The sequence below is a fragment of the Natrix helvetica genome, assembly GCF_964273705.1.
Source record: "Natrix helvetica genome assembly, chromosome: 2".
Taxonomy (NCBI): domain Eukaryota; kingdom Metazoa; phylum Chordata; class Lepidosauria; order Squamata; family Natricidae; genus Natrix; species Natrix helvetica.
Window position 1 is genome coordinate 239,595,002 of NC_138552.1, and position 19,366 is coordinate 239,614,367.

At 37.6% G+C, this 19,366-nt stretch overlaps 1 protein-coding gene across 1 annotated transcript in view; it reads right to left on the reverse strand.

Annotated features, from left to right (window-relative positions):
- Positions 1-19,366, reverse strand: part of CNIH3 (cornichon family AMPA receptor auxiliary protein 3) — a 65,556-nt gene that overhangs the window by 16,640 nt on the left and 29,550 nt on the right. Inside the window, exons 2-3 of the mRNA XM_081942622.1 lie at positions 19,014-19,082; positions 15,547-15,594 (exon numbers count right to left, since the gene is read on the reverse strand). Of these exons, the coding sequence (XP_081798748.1) occupies positions 15,547-15,594; positions 19,014-19,082 (117 nt within the window). The remainder of the gene's footprint in view (positions 1-15,546; positions 15,595-19,013; positions 19,083-19,366) is intronic.

Sequence of the window (19,366 nt, forward strand, 5' to 3'; positions counted from 1 at the left end):
ACAATAGAGAGACATAAAGGGGGAATATAGTTAGGATAGATTAGCGAAGGTAAGGGAACAAGAAATGGTACCAATTATATTTGGGTTTGCCGAAATACCATCCCAAGGAAACATAAACTGGGACCTGAAAGAGACACCTATAATAATAGAAAAGAAAGAGAGAGAGGAGGAGAGAATGAAAGGAAGATGAGGGAAAGAGGAAAGAGGTAAGGAGAAGAGGATGGAAGGAAGAGGAAGAGAAGGAGAGAGGGTAGGTAGGGGAAGAGGAAGAGTAGGAGTAGGAGTAGGAGTAGGAGAAAGGTAAGGGAAGAAGGAAGGGAAAGGAGAGGAGGAAGGAGGAAAGTAGAGAAGGGAGGGAAGGAGAAAAGAAAGGGAAAATAAGGTGGTGTTACAACAGGAGGAAGGGATGGTAAACAAAGCAACCCAAACTGTATGTGTATATTATAAACTATAAAATGGAATAATAAATGTATGAATGATAAATGTAAGGAAAAATAATTATGTGAATGTACACTTAAAATGATATGTAAGAGAATAAAAAATAAAATTTCTGGAAAAAAAAAGAAATGCAGAAAAGATATCTATCAACTTGAAGAGAGGGGGAAATATTATTAGCACAGAATGTAAAGACCACAGTCTCTTCTCTGATTTTGCCAAGTTCAATAGTCATAACTAACTGAGAAGGAAAGGAATACAATCCTTCACATCTGAAGGTACCATGTTGGAGACAGGATTTGTTTTCCTTGAAAATACCTTTAATACTTTGTTTAATGAGCCAGTCTATGTTAACTTTTCTAATGTATTATACTTGCAAATGATTGTTTAGCGTCTTTATTTGTGCATAAAATCAATCACATTATTTGAGAAGCTAAGCCTTTCATTCGTGGGCTTTTTCTTTGGAAGGGCAGAGGGTACAAATAGCTTCTAGTAGTAAACATTCAAATTATGACTCTGTTGGTGATTATCTGCTTATTTCCTCTAACTCTTGCCAGTCTACTCAGCTGTTTGGTATTAGTTTTTTTATTCATTCATTTATTTTGATACTGCCTTCTTGCTGTCAGCTAGCTATTATGCTTCATTCAGGAATCATTAAAAAAAGAGAAGCTTCAGAGTATAGTCTTGTATTCCAGGTAGGGATATATAGAAAGTAGTCATCATTTATGTAATTTGAGCCCAAGTCTCTCAGAGCTTTAAATATTAATGAAACAGTAAGGTATCAGTAAAATATTTGAATATTGAGCTTTAAAAATGATTTTAGTAAGATACTCAAATATTGTAATATTTCAATACATACAAGGATTGGAATTGTGCAAGCCATGTGACAGTCTATCTATGGAAATGAATGTTTATTTATTTTATTTAGAACATTTATACAGCCACTTATCTTTCAACAAAATCTGGGCAGCTACCAATAAAAAATTAAAATAACATATAAAATACTAAAACTATAAAACTAAATAGATTAAAGCATTAAAAGATGAAAAACAACAAAGACCTTGTGCCAGGTCAATCTTCTAATGTGCAATTATCCAATCTTATTCCAGCGCTTGGGGAGAAAATTAAGTCTTCAAAGCTTTATGAAAGGCTAAGAGAACAGAGTGTTCCCCAGGGCAAGACCTGCTAAAGTTGGACTCGAAGTAGCAACACAGTAAAAATGTTGATGCTGCTGAACTTTGGTATTGGAGAAGACTCCTCTGAATGCCATGGACGAAAGCAAACAAATGGTTCATTGAACAAATCAACCCAGAGTTCTCATTTGAGGCACAAACATCCAGGCTCAAATGATCTTTCTTTGTGTGCATTATGCAAAAACTCTCTGAAAATGGTTCTAATGATGGGAAAGGTGGAAGGAAAGAGAAGAAGGGGTGACCACTGGCAAGATGGATAGTCACAGTAGTGATGCATGTACTGTTGGAAGACCAAAAGGACCATGTTAGGGGCAGTTCATCATATAGAAAACCTATTTATGTGATCATTAAGAGTTGACAATTTATTGAGTCACTGGAGAAAGTCATGTGACATAAATTATTATGATTGGCACATAATCAGAACACCTCTAAGAACCTAAAAACAGAAGATCAGTAAGATGGCCAAAGAAGTTGATAACCTGCTCCTGTTACATCACTATTTTGAATCTAGTTTACAGATGGTTTTTTAGTGTAACAATCAAATTGGGAGCACCAAGCACAGAATTGTAGCAAAACTACTGTATCTCATCCATAGCTAAGGCTTAATAGTTCTAAAGCTCTGAGCAGTTCCTCACAACCTCATTCATCAGCCTCAGTTGATAAAAGATGTTCTGTGCAATTGTACTTCCAATGCTGAATCCAAGAATGTTGCTTAATCACACATCTGATCCTTTGGAGAGGCTAGAATATACTTTCAAGTAAGACTAAAATTCTTCTTAGTAAAGCTTCATATTGCCATAATTAAACCTTGACAAGGTTCACATATGGTAAAAATTATGAGTTTGCTAACGCTGGTTTGTTAACTATGCCATAGTAAATGATTTTTATATCATGCTATAGATTATAATCTATGATTTATATATCATAATAGAGGGTTCGTGTGATCTGTTAAATTTGGTGCATGTCTCTTGCAGCTTTACTGGGAAGTTTCTCAAGATAAAAGAAACTCCCATAATCTGCCAAACATATTTTAGAAAGTAAATGCTACTTCTAACACTGGAATTAATGCTTGTCCTGAAGAAAGTAAGAAAAGCACATAGTACAGCTTCTCACGGGGGAATTGTTTTTGCTGAAATATCTAAAAGAAAAGCCTTTCAAGAATGGTTTCACCTTCTTCACTGCCACCATCCATTTAACCAGGGGGAAGGGGGAAAGAAACCTGTTCTAATGACTCACCCAAAAGAAGGAGCAAAATATTCAATTTCTTCTCTGACAAGCTGCAGGACATTTTTCCCCAAATAGGCTGAAAATAAATTATTCATGCAGGAGGGAAGGATTTCCAATAACCAGCAAAGAGTGAACTGCTTAAAATTGAATTTTCAATGTGAACAAACTTAGGACAGGTTATGGAACAAAATCCAGATTTTGGTAGAACGTAAGTAATATTTAAAGTTCAAATGCAAAGATCACAGAACCGTATATAAACTGGAAGCATTTCAAATAATATGAAGTTCATCCCAACTGATGATCAGTCAGATCTAGTTGCAGCTTACTATAGACTATTTAATAGTAGAAAATACTAGTATTTGTTTTCACACATCAGTTTTCAAGATGCTGTTTTCATTTAAACAGAAAATGATTGTTAGTTTTCCTGAGGAGAAAACTGGTCCTGAATAGTATATAATCATGTACCTTGACTCAAAAATAAGTACTACCCAATTATTCCAACAAAAATCTATTTTTATTTAACATTGTTCAATTGTCTTTAATACAATATTCTCAATTCATCCATATTAGGGGAAATGGTGATATATAATACAGAACAATTTTTATCATTATATTATTCAAGCTTATGTCTCTCTGTTCCACATCCCTCTTTTGATAAGGATTATTTAAATGCTAACAACAAAATTAGGAAAATAGCCACAGATAGCACACAAGAATATTTCTGAAGGATGATGAAATAAGATAATTTTATAAAACTGAGCACACGTATCAGATTTTATAAGTAACATCTCCAAGTTCTGTTGTTTACTGAACATTTGTTGTTTTCCCAAAGCAGCATTAAAAAAATAATAAACACTTTTCAAACTCACTTTTTAAAAACATTTCTGCTGGTCCTCTAGCTGTAAAGTACACAGAGAAAAAGCTTACTGTGAATGTTCTCAAGCTATTTCTAGGGCAAGTGAATCCAAGCAACAACATGTGCACTCAGAAAGGGAGGAGGGATTATGAATAGGGAGAAAAGAAATGATGTTTTCTGGGCCACCATTAAGAAAGAGTCTTGCTATTAGGATTTGGGTCTCACACCTGGATCTGCAATACTCCAGGGAGGCGCTCTATTTAATACCTCATCTAGGACCTTTCTTTCTTGTCTCCCACTCCCCTCCCTTTAAAAAAAGAAAAAAGAAAGAAATTTATCTATCACAAACTGCATTCCCAAAATAATCTCAGTGTTATTCTGAGTATTATGGGACATTCAGGCGTTTGATAAAAGAACCATAAAAAAACCTCTGATGATATTCAACTACAGTGGATTGATTTTAATGCTGCTGTTGTTATTGTGGAAGTGCGCATTAAAGCCTGAATTTATGACTCAATTGTCTGTAAAATAACTGGGACAAATATGCTGAAAAATCTGCTCAAAGATTATCTTTATCTTTGGAGGTTCTTCCCCAATAGAGAAAGGGGTGGGTTTTTAAAAATGTCTTCCCTTTAGTATAGTAGCTATCTTCATAAGTAGGTGTTTATATTTCTGAAGAAAAGACCCCTGCTACTGGTTTCCTCACTCAGAAGCTGAATTCTGTCAGTTTAGAAAATTACATTATTCTTGTTACTAAATTGCTCTTATCTATCACTGATTAAACCTTCAGCTATGGTCAATGTCTTATAAATCAAATTATTCCTGTTTAACTTTATTTATTTAGCATATGGTTCCTATTTACTTTGTATACTTCATGATATAAAAAAACCATTTCTATTCTAGAAACTATGGGTTTACACAAAGATTCAGAAACACATGTTAAGTAGTTTTGCTGTGCCAGAGCAAACTGATGTAGCTTTTTTAGTATTAGTGGAAGTTTAGGGAGAAAGTATTTCTGAAGTTCAAGTTAACATTGTCGTAAAAGTTCTAGAAGACTTTCAGGGAGGCTGGATAAGTTGCTCACACTTTTCTCTCCAAGAACAGCCTTGAGAAATACATTGTTATGAAATTGCATTGCAAACAATAGATATTCTCTTCCAGGATATTGGCCAATTGGAATAGGCAGCCATGTCATTGCTTTGTTCAGCAGCATATCTTATTGGAGTGGGTGGCAAACAAAACAGAAAATAAAGCAAATCTTTTTTTTAAATTTAAGATTAAAAGTATTAGAATGTGCCCCACCTGAATACTTTACTCAATCAATCAAAATTTGTCTTTAACTGGCACGAGGTTCATTTCATTTCTTGTCACAGGAAAAAAATATAACTTCTATATAACAATGTTTTTTCAATATTCCTTTTTCACTGAGAATTGTTAACAAGACTTGCGTAGTTAATTATAAATGACGTTTATTTTGAAAATGAGTACATATTTTCCTTTGCTGCAAAAACAAATGTTGGCATCCATGCATTATTTGATAGGAGTTTTAAGCTATTAAAGGATAAATTGAGCTAACATCTGAAAGGTCATTGTAGTTTTTAATAAGTATTAGTAATTAACCTTTTGTTGCCTCTTGGATCAAATTTTTGGTACTAGCTCCTGTTGGAGAAGGCTTCAATAGGTTTCTTTCCTATCACAAAAGACAGATTCAGTATGGTCTTGGAAGGAAGGTTCAGATATGAAAAGAGGACAAACTGAAAACCATGAATCTCATATTTGGACTATGATGAGAGGTGGAAAACCTCACACACTCCATCTCTCTTACTCAACACTGTCAATTGAAAAGCCCTTCAGAGCGCATTTTTTCTATTCTCATTATGTCTTTTGTCAGAATTTATCAAACTAAGAATTTCTCCCATGCTGTGGTAAGTAAAATTGTCAAAATACATCTTTCTACTGCCACAGTTTCAATTTTCCTTACTTGTTACTAGCTGACAATTCAGGATTTATATAACACCAGAAGAAAACCAAATGAACAACTCAGCCATGTATGCCTAGCATCATCCTTAAATCTGGCCTTCCTTTCATCTTTAGAGGTGCCTCTCTACAAAGAGTAGGGGAAAATATGGAGACAAAGTTTCTTACTTTAAAATATATATTTAAAAAGCTTGACAGTTATCAGATATGAGAAAATATCTCTTCACTCCTTAACCAAGCATTACTGCAATTGATTAAAGAACCCATAACAGGGAATGAAAATAATACGCTATTCTTGCAAAACAGATATAAAGCATGATCCTTTTTGCACAGGCATCTGTATTAATGCTTTTTAACTTGTTAATAAATAATCTAGAATTTTTGTTAAGTAGCAATTGTAAAAACTATGCAATGGCCTTTCAGGACTTTGCTCAGTTCAAACTTTAATAGCTTGTGCCTCCCATGAAATCATGCACAAATAACATAATTTGTTGTTACAGCAAAGTAAGTTTGCTAACAGGAAAAGGGAGCCTCATCTTAACCCCATTCACTGTGGAGCAGCCTTTCAACGGTCAGATATGTGATCCTTCTAAGCAACTATTGCATAGCTGGCCAAATGAGAAAGAGGTTGGAGTCAGTATGGTAGTTTCCACCTAGGTCCTCTGTTCTGGTGGGAACAATACTCAAATCTGATTGGTTGAATGGTCTGACTGCTTACCGATCCAACCTCTGAGACACCGTCCTACTCATAGACTGCCTTTAGGTGTCTCCTCCAGTGAAGTCGCCCACCACTCAGCAAAAGACCGGACTCTTGCACAGGTTTTGAACTGGGTGTGGAGGTGGTGGCAGGCTTCCCTCCCTTCCTCCCCCCCCTGCCCAAGCAGGCTTCTTGCACAGCTTCAGCCCTCGCCACCCCTTCGCCCCTGGTAGCGGCGGCTGTTGCATTTCTTCTTCCAGCCGGGATATATTCTGCCAGGCCCTTGGCAGCGTCCCGGTACCAGGCTGCTGCTTCCAGCCAGGATATATTCTGCCAAACCCTTGGCAGCATCCTGGTACCAGGGGCAAAGGGGTGGCAGTGGCGAAGATGGGTGGTCCCAGGCTTCCCTCCCTCCCACCCCCGCCCGAGCAGGCTTCTTACAGAGCTCCAGCCTGCGGCTCCGATGAGGTTCTGCAGTCCGGAGTGCTGCCATTTCCAGCCAGGATATATTCTGCCAGGCCCTCAGTAGCATCTTTATGCAGGTAGCTCGCCTCCCCACCAGCAGCTCCTCTGCCAGCATCCCGGCTGGAAGCGGAAGCGTAACAGCCGCAGTTGGGGAAGGTACGAAGGGGCAGAGGTCACCCGTTCTTGCCACCCCCACCTCTTTGCCCCTACTAACGGCGACTGTTACGCTGCTGCTTCCAGCTGGGACACGGGAGGAGCTGCTGGCAGGGAAGCAAGCTACCTGCATAAAGACACCGCCGAGGGCCTGGCAGAATATATCCTGGCTGGAAGCAGCAGTGCTCCGGACCGCAGATCCTTATCAGAGTGGCCTGGAGCCATGCAAGTAGCCCGCTTGGGTGGAGAGGGAGGAAAGCCCTTGTCTGTCCTTGCCACTGCCGCCCCCTTGCCTCCGGCGGCTGTCTCAGTGCTGCTTCTGGCTGGGATGCTGGAGCAGCCAGAAGAAGGAGAAGCTGCCGGGGGGGAGGTGGCTGGGGCAGACACCGATTGTAAATGCTTCTGGTGCATCTGATGGAACAGGCGGAATGGCTACTGGGAACTGAGGCGGCGGCAGCATGGACATAGGCAATATGCCCGGCAGAGGCAGCAGCGGCAACAGCATTGTAGGGGGCGGAGGATAATGCCCAGGGGTTGCCCCAAAACCCAGGTCGGGAACATGGTCTCCCAGGATGTCGGCTGGCCAAAGTGCGGGCCTTTGCAGGCCGCAATAAAAACAAAATCTGTGCTCTGGGCGGGGTGATCGCGAGGCTTGGGACCTGGCGCGGGCCAGCTCAGCACCCCACCAAGAGGAGCGGTTTCCTCTGTTCCCTCCAAAGGCGGCGGGGCATGGCAGGCATGGCTGCTGTGGATGTAAGTGGAAGCTGCTGGGTCCATTCCCTTCAAAACGGCCGTTATATTCCTCCCTGGGCTCCGTCTCCCGGGCAGGCAGAGCAAGAGCCCAGGGCCAAGCCCATTGGCCACAGCCTCCATTTCCAAGAGCAGGCTGTTCAGTCAGTCCACCCCAGTGCAGTCCGGGAGACAGCAAAGAGTCTTGGGAGGGCAGGGGAGGCTGTTTTCACCCTCCCCAAGCTCCTTGAAAGCCTCTCGAGCCTGGGGAGGGCGAAAAACTGGTCTATCGCGGGCCAAAAGGGGGGTGTCATGCACGCATGAGCAGGGTGTGCATGCACGCATGCGCAAGAGGGGTCATGTGTATAGCATTATGGGTATGGCACGCACACATACGACCCCCTTGTGCTCCCCCCGCTTTTGGCACGGGAGCCCAAAAAGGTTCGCCATTGCTGGTCTAGGGTGTACATTGACTTTGCCAGCCCGGTTCACGGCCAAGTATTCATGGTAGTTGTGGAAGCCTACTCGAAATGGTTAGAAATAGTCCTCATAGCCACTACCATGGCAGAAACAGTCATTAAGGCACTACGGAGACTTTTCTCCACTCACGGCCTGCCCTATGTCCTAGTCTCTGACAACGGGCCCCAATTTACGGCCATGTAATTCAAGACTTACTCCAGCCGCGTCCTGTGGAAAGTTCCAGGAGCTTCCACCAGGCAAAGCCAGAGAGACAACAGGTCCATCCGACCTGACTGAAGATCCAGCGCTGACTGAACTGCGCAGGACTGGGCATGCCACCAGAAAGCCCACCTACCTGCGTGAGTACATTACAAGCTGGACGAGCCCAACTAAGAGGGGAGGGGTGTTACATACTGACAATCAGTATGGCAGTTTCCACTAAGGTCCTCTGTTCCGGCGGGAACAATACTCAAATCTGATTGGTTGAATGGTCTGACAGCTCCCTATAAAAGGGCTGCTGCCAGACAGAGTCTTTGCTGGATTGTACATAGTTGTCACTTAATAAATAGCTGTTCATTGCTGAAGCCTGAGTCTGCCTCATCCATTCACCCTATCTAACATAGATGATCACAGTTTCCTCCTAATCCCTGTGCAATAAACAAAAACCAACATACTTCTCTAGGAGAAGATAGAGAATCATCCAGAAATTAACAGAGTGCTACTCAAATGCTCTAGGGAACCATGGAGATGACCTTGGAGAAAGCAGCCAGAAGCTTTAGGAAAATATCAGGAGCAGAGGAAGCATGCATTAAGCCCAGGCAGGTGGGAAAGAATGCGAACCTGACTCATTTATCCCCACAACTCCCTGGTATAAAAAGAAGGCCAGGGAAAACACAGACAAGCTTGTAAGATTCTGTTACAGGGAGTCCTCAAGACTGTTCACTTAATGATAGTTCAAAGTTATGACAGCCTCGGAAAAAGCAATTTGCAACCTGTACTTAAGACACTCTACCTCCTCCCCACCTCGGGTGCTTGGCAACCAGTTTGCATTTACAACTGATGCAGCATTCTGCAATCATGTGATCATTGTTTGCTACATTCTTTGCCAATTTTCAGCAAAAACAGCAAAGGAAGCTAGTTTTATTTAATGACTGTCATAACAATTGTAATAAATTTAGGTCCAACTCAACTTACAACCACAATGACTTATGATGCAAATTCTGGCTCCAAATGTGGTCACAAGTTGAGGCCTACCTGTACTGCAGCCTACCTCAAATAAACTAGATCTTCAACAATTCCTCTCCGAAAAAGGAGAGGACTTGAAATCACCCACAAGTACTCCAAACACCAGCTTCTCATAAGAAGACTGCAAGATAGTATCTCTGGTGAGTTTAGAGTTCTGGGAAACAAGAGAATATCAACCTTGCTCAAATCACAGTCAATGCCTTTAAGGAGACACTAAGTTCACATATTTCCTTTTCTATTTGCTTTTGGAAATTGCTTGTTAATTGCTTTTCAGCTATTAGAAACCTTTGAATCAACACATTTTACAGCAAAGGTCCCCAACCCACAGGATGCAGCCCACTACTGGGCATGGTCTTTTCAGAACCAGGCCACAGAAGCAGTGGGCAAGCATGCATGTGTATGCATCTAAACTTGAACGAGCAGTGGCGAGCAAAAAAAGTTTTAAATACAAGTTTAAAAACTTTTTAAAATGTATTGGGGAATAAACAGCCATAGGATGTTTGAAAATTAGTTTTGGAAAGTTATAAATGGACTAAGGGTCCACATAAATTTAAAATAAGATTTTGGAATTAATTATATACAATCTTTCCCATGGAAAATGATTATAGGAAACCCAATATGAAGTACCAGAGAAATCAGGGGATCCAGACTGTTCAAATGAATATAAAGATTTATTGCAAGCTGAAGCTCTCTACAAGAATCTGAACTACTAACAGTGAAACAAATTTGGTGGTAGATAAGGAATTCTAGGTGGACTGACTTAGATCTCTTGTGGACTTGAAGGGATTCATGACTGATGATGTGTTTGACCTCTTCCTCAGGCTCAGCCTAGTCATCTCCTACACCCAAGCAGGAACATTGCACAGTGTTTTGTTGCAAATTCTATTTTTAGAACAGAATGACTAATCAAAGCAGAACTATCATCATTGCTCAGAGTCAATGCTCATATCTATAAAAATTCTTCATAAAAGAGTTAAAATGTATTCACTATAGACCAAAATATTATTTTTAACAGTTGTAGAAATTAAGTAATTAAATGTGGATGAGAACATCAGGTAATTGATTAAACACTAGTCCACACAACTGTTTTCCATAGAAAGAATAGAAAGTCTCTGCCTTTGGATTAGCTTTGGATAACACGGGTTATGCCAGGGTTTTACTTTTAATTTTGGATATTTCACATATTTTCAGTTTTATTTGTAAATTTATTGCTTTCTCGCAGAGTCTCACACAGGGCTGGTTTCACAGATAAATAAGTCCCAATCCTAAATATATTTAAAACTAGTAAAACCCATTAAATTTACAAATGTTTATTTCTGAATAAACATATTTAGTCTTACCTCACTTGGCTATAATAAATTAAGAAAGCCCTTGAACACCTAAGTAAATATTAGTAATACAAATAGTGAGATTGGATTTCTCAAGTGAAAAAGGAGAACATTTGTAGCTCATGTTGAAATGAGAGGTCCTTGGTGCTCTCTGAACTTGGTTGTTAGCTTGTAGAAAAACGAAATAGAGCATCTATACAACATTTTCCAACAAAATGGATATCCACACAGCTTTGTCAAAAAGGGCCTGACCAGTATTGCACAACCAACACAAGTAGTAAAAATAACATTGCTATCGAAAACATATCAGAAACAACCATCAGAAACAATTAGATGGAATCAGGGTAGTACACAAATGAACTAAAGCCCTTCAAAGCATCCTAAGTAAACCAAAAGATCCAGCAGCTGCAGAAGAACAAAAACAGGAGTAAAATACAACATAAAGTGTAAAGACTGCAATAGTCACTATGTAGGACAAACAGGTAGAAGATTAGCAGAACACATTCATAAACACCAACTAGCAGTCAGAAGACATGATACAACTCCTTAATTTTACAACATATGGACAAAATCAATCATAGTTTCAACTGGGAAACTGTGGCCATCCTAAATCAAACCAAGTCAAAAAATGCTAGAGAATTCCTGTTAGCCTGGCACTTGGCCATCAATAGACACATAGACATAAACATCTACATACTGTGCAAAAGAGACAATCAACAAGCCAAAAAGGGAACAAAAAGACCAAAACACAATCAATGTCTTGATGACCATTAAGAGTGCAAATAGAATAATAAAGAGTGCAAATAGAATAATAAAGAGTGCAAATAGAGTAATAAAGATGGTGAGGGACTTCAAGGCTAAATCCCATAAAGAACATTTTTGAAGATCAGAATATTTAGCCTAAAGAAGAGAAAACTAAGAGTTAGGGTAACTGAGCGTGTAGATTTATTTTTCATAATGCCCAAGAGTATGAAAATAATTATTGGTGAAAGGAGAGGGAAGGAGGGGTGGAGAGAGGGAGGGAATAAGGAGTAATTTCCTGATCACGACCAGTTAAGCAGTAGAACAGCCTTCCTCGTGGAGTCATTAATGTTGCTTCCTTGAAGATATTCAAGCAAAAATTGGACATCTATTTGTGTAGAAGATCTCCAAGATCCTTTCAAAATCTATAATGTCTTGAGTCAGGGAAAGGAAAAATAGCCATTTAAAGTCTTGCGACTATGGAAGATAGATAGGTAGGTAGGCAGGCAGGCAGGCAAACATTTTAAAAAGAAGAAAGGCACACAATTATCTGACTAGTAGAGGTGGCATGAGGAGCCATATTATAATGAGGTCAGATATCTTCAGGAGTTGTTAAAAGCTGCACGTGTCCTAATTTTTGTTTTATTAGTACTGTGTTCTAATTGCTCCCCAAAGCTCTGCTGCCAAACCATGAATGCCTCACAATTGCTAAGTAGGCAAAAACAATCCCATTCAATTGCTTCTTGAATTATCATGTTTTCCTTTCTTCCCAAAGCAAAAAACTCCACTAAAAAGCAGCTTATCAGCAAAGACAAGCTGCATTAACCAATGAGTTTATGAGATATATGCTATTCTTCATTCCTTTCAGTCTGCTGTTTCTACAGTTTTAGTCTGTTTTAGCCAAGAGCTGCCATTTCTGCTGTAAGTAAGGATATTTAGACTCGAAAGAAATTAAAGGCTGATGTCAGCAAGACATCTCCATGTCTTGCGCATATATTAATAAAATGATCACCGACTGTTGCTAGCTTTATAAAAATTGGGTCACAGCTTAAAACCAAAAGGTGGCTGAGCAAATAACAGTTGTATTATTTTTAGAAGAGCTTTTGACTTCATCTCAATACTAAGGTGATTGGTGGTACCACCTACAAGGACAAGAAGCAGCTTGAAGCCCAATGTAGAAATGCTAGGAAGTAGATCTTGGAGTACAAGTCACTATGAAAATACACTTCTTCAATAATAAAGAAGTGTAGAAGACTTCATTTTGAACAGAATTGTAAAGATTATCAAGCATATTGTGTAACTCCAACAAGACCTTACTGTATTGATTGAATAGATATAAAAATGTTAAGCATGATTGTATACAGCTGTTTGGTTATGAAGATTAAAGCTGAGAGGCATATTCTAAAAACAAAAGACATGAACATGGATAGAATCTCTACTTATTTAATACTGAGCCTGCCATTTTTATAATGAAGGTAAAGCATCTACCCAACCAAGGGATATTAGCCTCTTCATTCCACCCAAGCAGAGAACAGAGTATCTCAAAAGAAGATTTATCTAAATCGAACAAATCCTTCCAAAAGTAGCAACAAATTAAACCCATAATGGGGCATAAGGAGAGTGGTCTGTGCCCAAGACAAACATTTCAGTTGGGGCAAGGCATTAAGAGTCTTTTGCATTTTTTCTGCCATATACAGTAGTAGTTGTCTTGATTTTTAAAACTCATTGTGTAAGTTTTGTCATTTGTCATTTTTTTCTTCTCTCATTTTTGTCACAAGCAAAAGGAGGAGGCACAATGAAAAGAAAATAGACCCCACATACATAATAAAAGTATAAAAATCCTTATGGCTGTGTTTATATGCTCACATTATCTACCATTTTTTTAAAGAATCCTCTAGAACAAATATAGTCTGAAGAAAGGTTATGTTTTGTGGTTCAAGGAAATATTTGCAAGCATACAGCGTAATATTTTCTTGCGGTTTCTGAAGGTAAAAAAATGTTTTTGATATATAAAATGTTCAAAGAGAGATGGAGGGAATAACACTTATTTTCAGCCATGTTTGCATAGATCCTGGGTTTCCTTTCTAGCGTGGCAAGACACATGTGAATAAGAAAAAAATCCAATGATTTTTTTAAAAAAACAATCTGATTTATTTTTTCTATTTTTATGTGTGTTATATATACAGTATTTCCTCCAATCTCCTCGCATTTTTTCTCAATTCATTATTAAAAATTTGGCATGTAGACCAAGAGTGTCCAATTTGTTCAAGCACTGTGTAAAAAGGAATGCAAAAGATTTTCAACAAGTGTGAAGGGAAAGATAATTCTTATGCTGTTTTTCATTGCAGTTATACAAGATTGCTGCATGAACCAACCATACAGAAAAACGGATATTAAAGTACACTACAGAAGAAAAGAAGGCCATTTACCATTCAGCTAGTTAAACAACAAAGGAAAAAAGAAGCATGCCTCCTTGCAGCCTTTTATTTCGTAAAAAATAATATGACTCAGCTTTCAAGTTCAGCTTCATTATATGACTAAAAACCACAGGAGAAAATGAGGGGGGAAATCTTTTTTTTTCTTCAGACCATGCATAACATTATATTATATATCTATTATTCCTTGTATTATAGCCCAATTTAGGATCATTACACCAATCATAGGTCTAAGTACAGAAAGATAAAGATAGATGTCAGACACCAATTATGTTCTAAAAGTTATAAATTGTCTTAAAAGTGAGGGGATTGATCAGAATGACATTCTCAAAAGTTCGGGTTTGGGGTGGGTATGTTGTAGACTGAATGGAAGTCCCTTGTAGTTAGTTTCATTCCGGTGAGTTTAGTGCTCTCGAAGATATGGGAATAGCTATCTTGTTCAACCAATAGTTGGAACTTTGAAGGGCACTGGGTTTGCATATTTCCTTTTCTAATCATTTTTAGAAATTGCTTATCTGATTTTCAGCTATTAGGACTTTTGGATTGACAAAGTTTACAACACCGGGTGAATTTCTTTCATTTCTTAGTGAAAGAAGATTTAAATAAAAGTTTAAAGACTTAAACAAATTATTCTGGAATAAACAGTAAGGGTGAACAAAACTTTGATTTCAAAAGGTACAAGCAGACTAGGGGTTCCAGATAAATTTGAAATAAGATTTTGAAATTAAGTATAAGAATCTTTCCTGTGGGAAAATATTTTTTTATTTTGAATTCTTTAAAAAAAAGTCTAGGTACTTGAAAGTTGGACACTGAAGTAACTAAATATGACAATTAAAAGAAGTGTACTTTACATTTTACTTACTAATACATAATGGAGCAAAATATTATAACATTCAACTTACTGAAGGGTATTTTTGAACAATGGACCCAGAAGTTAGTTTCAAAAGTGCAATACAAAAGAAATTAGCTGTTTCCTTAATAAGTAAAAGGGATACATAAATAACAAACCAGGAGAATGACCTGGATAATCTTCCCATACTGGATCTACAAAAAGGATTAATAAAGCTTTGAAGAATTTTGTGAGATGGGACAAAGAAAAATGGAACAACATAAAATTTTAGAACATTATTTGAAGGAACTAAAGATCATTAAAAATAAAAGAAAGAAATATAAAAGTGGATTATTTGATCAAGGTTAAAATAGATCTGTTGTTATCTCTGATGATTTTAATGGACTTTTGCTGACATCAGGACTGAGATAATGAAGTTTTAAGGATTAGTTTATAGATGAGAAATGTGATATGGGAAGAATCACTGTTGTACTTTAAGAGAAGGCACTAACTTAAAAATTGTTTCTACTATATATTGTGATGAAGGGAAGTCATTTATATATTTATTTTATTTTTCTCTACTATAATTTTATTTTTTCTTTCTTTTTTATTTTTATTTTTGAACCTTCTATTTTTATGTTTTTGATTTGTATTTGTTTTATATCATAGTTGTTGTAATTTTAATAAAATTACTATATAAAAAAAGAATTTATTGCTGCTCATAAGAACATGATGGTTTGCTTCCCTTCAACAAAACCAATCTGAATTAATTTTTACCTTTCTCAGAAGAAAGCAGATCCGTTCAATGTTTCTCAACCGCTCCCTCTGTCAAAGGAAAGTGGGAAAAGATTGAGTAAAACTATACAATTTAAGAGACCTAAAATTGAACAAATCATGTGGATCAACATATATTTTACCTGCTCTCAAAAGAAAGTCTATAATATACTTGCCTCTGGTATAATAAACTACTGCCTTAGTTATCTTCTGAGATCATCTCTAAACATATTTCAATTATATCAATATATCAAATGTTTTCGCTTTTGCCAAGGCAACTGAAGTTAGTCCCCAATTCTGAACTGCAACTCCCAGCATATTAGAAACTGTAGTTCAGCAGTGATTGGATAATTACATTTTTTTTTCTGCAACTTTAAAGTTAGCAACTGATTCCTGGAAATTCATGCAAGGGATAAAATAAGGAGCTTATAGTTTGATGATATATAAGATGAGCTTGCTGCCACAGAGTGGATGAACTATGGAAGACAGAAACACATAATGGTACTAAAGAACATTATGAGACAAAAGCAAAGTGTGCGTTTTGTGCAGGCACCTTTTTTGCTTTATCTTATACTTTCTCCTTATACTGTGAAAGTCCCACCTTATTTTCTTGAAATATAGTATATATGTAACAACCATTCTTCTTGCATGATTAGCAGGTATTTTCCTGCTGCTTGAAGTAGCTATGCTTTTATTGCAGAGTTTAAAGGTAAAAATGTTCTTTAAAGGGGAAAAATGCTTCCTCAGTATGTACAGTATAGTTGGCTAAATGAGAGATCATCAGAAACTTGAATTGTGGGTACTTTTCTAGAAAAAGCAGAGTAGGTATTATAGTTAATTATAATTATCAGACTTAAGCATACAAGATCTATCAATTACATCTTAACTGGATCACCTTGGGGCTGCTTGAGGTTTCACAGAACAGTTTTCCCATTACATAATTTGAGCAGATGTTACATAGCAAACTGCAGGGCCATATCTATGGATGGGATTACCAGATTACATTCTTTTGAGAGATATAGTCCTCTATCCTATGAGGAAAGTTGCAAATCAGATCAATTGCTTCCCTGTTTTAGATCCAAGTGTGATCTTTGGCAACTTAAGTTTAAAAAAAACCAGTGGCTGGATGACTAAACACAGGGATTGCACAAAGCATTTGAAAGAGAATGCTTTGCTAAGCACATCAGAAATTGCAAAGCCCCCCATCCTCAAAATGTTAGAGCAGGCATGTCATTTAGAAGGCTTGTTCAGCTCCTTTTCCCTGGCTGTCAACATGTGTGAATGCATGTGCAGCTGCTTCGTTTCGTTGGTAATTCCAGAGAAAGTGTAGTCAGCATATGTACACAAATATAAAGACAACCAGCTGCACAAGCTTTCCAAAAAACACAGATGCTTTACTCAATGAAATTGTGGTGCTTCACACAGCTTTAATAAAGATCTATATCTGAAATATTTGAGAGCTGCTGTCTGTCAGTGAAAACAAAATTGGGAGAAAGGGGGAAGATAATGATCAGTGCAAGGCAATTTACAAACCTCACTAGTTTGCCATTAAATTATTTAAATACAACGAGGAAGACAGATTCCCAACTGCATGCAAAAACTGTGGGAAGGCTTAGCCTCACAGATTCCCACTTCTCTCTTCATCTAGTGCACGCTAGACAATATGTGCTCACATGTCAGGATAAAAAAAAATATGATGAGAAGATGTCCAGGGAGACGTCTTTGCTAGTTATATTGCAACCAGTTAGACCTGAGGAAGTGGACAGGTTCCTCAATACTGTAAGATTTGCCATCTGCTTTTTAGACCCATACCTTGTTTTGTTTGTCAAAGTGGCCTGGGAGGTGTCGTGTGAATGGGTTCTGGTGAAGATTGAGTCTTCTTTGGGTGAGAGAGTTGTTCCTTTATCTCTTAAGAAGGCCTTGGTTCACCCCTCCTCAAGAAACCATCATTGGATCCCACCATAATGGACAATTTTTGTCCAGTGTCTCTCTTCCCTTTCTTGAGGAGGGTGATGGAGAAGATGGTTGTGCAACAGCTTCAAAGGGCCTTGGAGGAAGTGGATTATCCGGATCCTTTCCAATCAGGAAAGAAAGGCTGAATCAACCTTGAGTGTGTGAGGATCGAACTCCAGACTGTGAACAGCCTGAAATACTGCATTCTAACGACCGTGCCACCAGGACACCTACATCCCACATTAAAAGACACTAATTTCAGCTGGAGATTTTATACTCGAATTATGTCAAACAGTACAAAGGCAAACTATGGCACATTATCCTGTTTTGTGCATTACAATTTAAACAAAACACAGTTCCATGAATTCTAGGAAACAATGATTGCTTAAAAACAGAATATGGATGATTCAAATCTCCTCCTGGAAATTCCAGAAGAGATTTTAAGTGTAAAATAGGCTTGTATTATCCTGAACCTGAGACAGTGTCATCTGCATTCTTTGTCTATTTATTGTATTCGCATCCTGCTGCAATCAAAAACTACTTCTGATCCCTTGAGCTGCTCCCAAACTTCTTTTGTATGCCAGACTGTTAATTGCTTCTCTCAATACATAGCTGCAGACTATCTGCCTTGGACTGTTATTAGTATCCTTTAAAAAAATACCAAGGTTTCCCATGACTTCAAAGTTATGGAATGTCTTCCATATGAAATTGTGTACTATTGAGACTATTACATCTCTCTGCATTTAGGAGGTCAGCTAACATACATTTCTTTAGGCATGCCCATCTAACATTACATTATTAAAATACTATTATAGTTTGTTACTCTCTCGCAATATTACTTTGCCTTGCTTTTATCATGTTTTTATTTTTATTTTTATATTGTTAGCCATTTGTCAACATTAAACATTCAGTGAATAAGAAGTTAGTGTTAAATAATTGTATCTAGCTCATCCTGCAGGAAACCATGGTTTTATTTGACCTCCAAAGGAATCTTTTCTAAAGATTAATTGATTGATTTAGCTTTTTCTCAGTCTAATGAAGACAGTGGGGCCATATATTCTCCTTGAGAAGTGCACCTATAAATTATGTCTATTTATATAGCTTCTATAGAAAGTATGTCTCTCTGAAAAGAATTACAGAGCATTCAGCTACAGCATACAACCAGCAATAAATACCTTAGCCAATTATAGATTGTATGAATCAGCCTTTAGTTTATGAGGTTTTATTGCAGGAACTTTCATTTCTGAATCAGAAATAATTATGTCAAGACCAGGCTCACTATATTTACATATTAAAATAAAAATCACTTATAGAGGGTTTGGACAGGGAGGTCAAAGACAATGGCAATCAACTTGCATATGGTTGCCAAGAAAACTATAATGGCCTGTCCGTGAAGGCACTAGGAATACTATTTTTCAATGCGTATTGAAAATCATAAGATTATATTTAACACTACATTTTCAAAATACAGTTTCAATTAAACGTTAGTTATTATTAAACCAAAGAACAGTACTTACCGCATGTGTTGGGTTGCACTGGTCTATAGGACTCTTGAAGTCTGTCTTTAACTCATCAAATGCAATTATCTACAAAAATCAAAATTCAAACCATTATGCTACTTTCAAATGTGTGCTTTTAACAATTATTTATTCTTCTGCTGTGATGAAAATTCTTCAAGGCAGCACACAGTGTTACTGTCTGAAAAACAGATTTTATGGCTACATTTTTTAGCCATAAAAATCTTACATATAAACACACACAAAAAAAACCTTGTGTGTGCGCATGTGTGTGATTGGTATGTGTGTGAGAGAGATTGGTTTATTGTGATATTGTTAATAGTTTAGGGTATGCTAATACTCTAATATTTGTA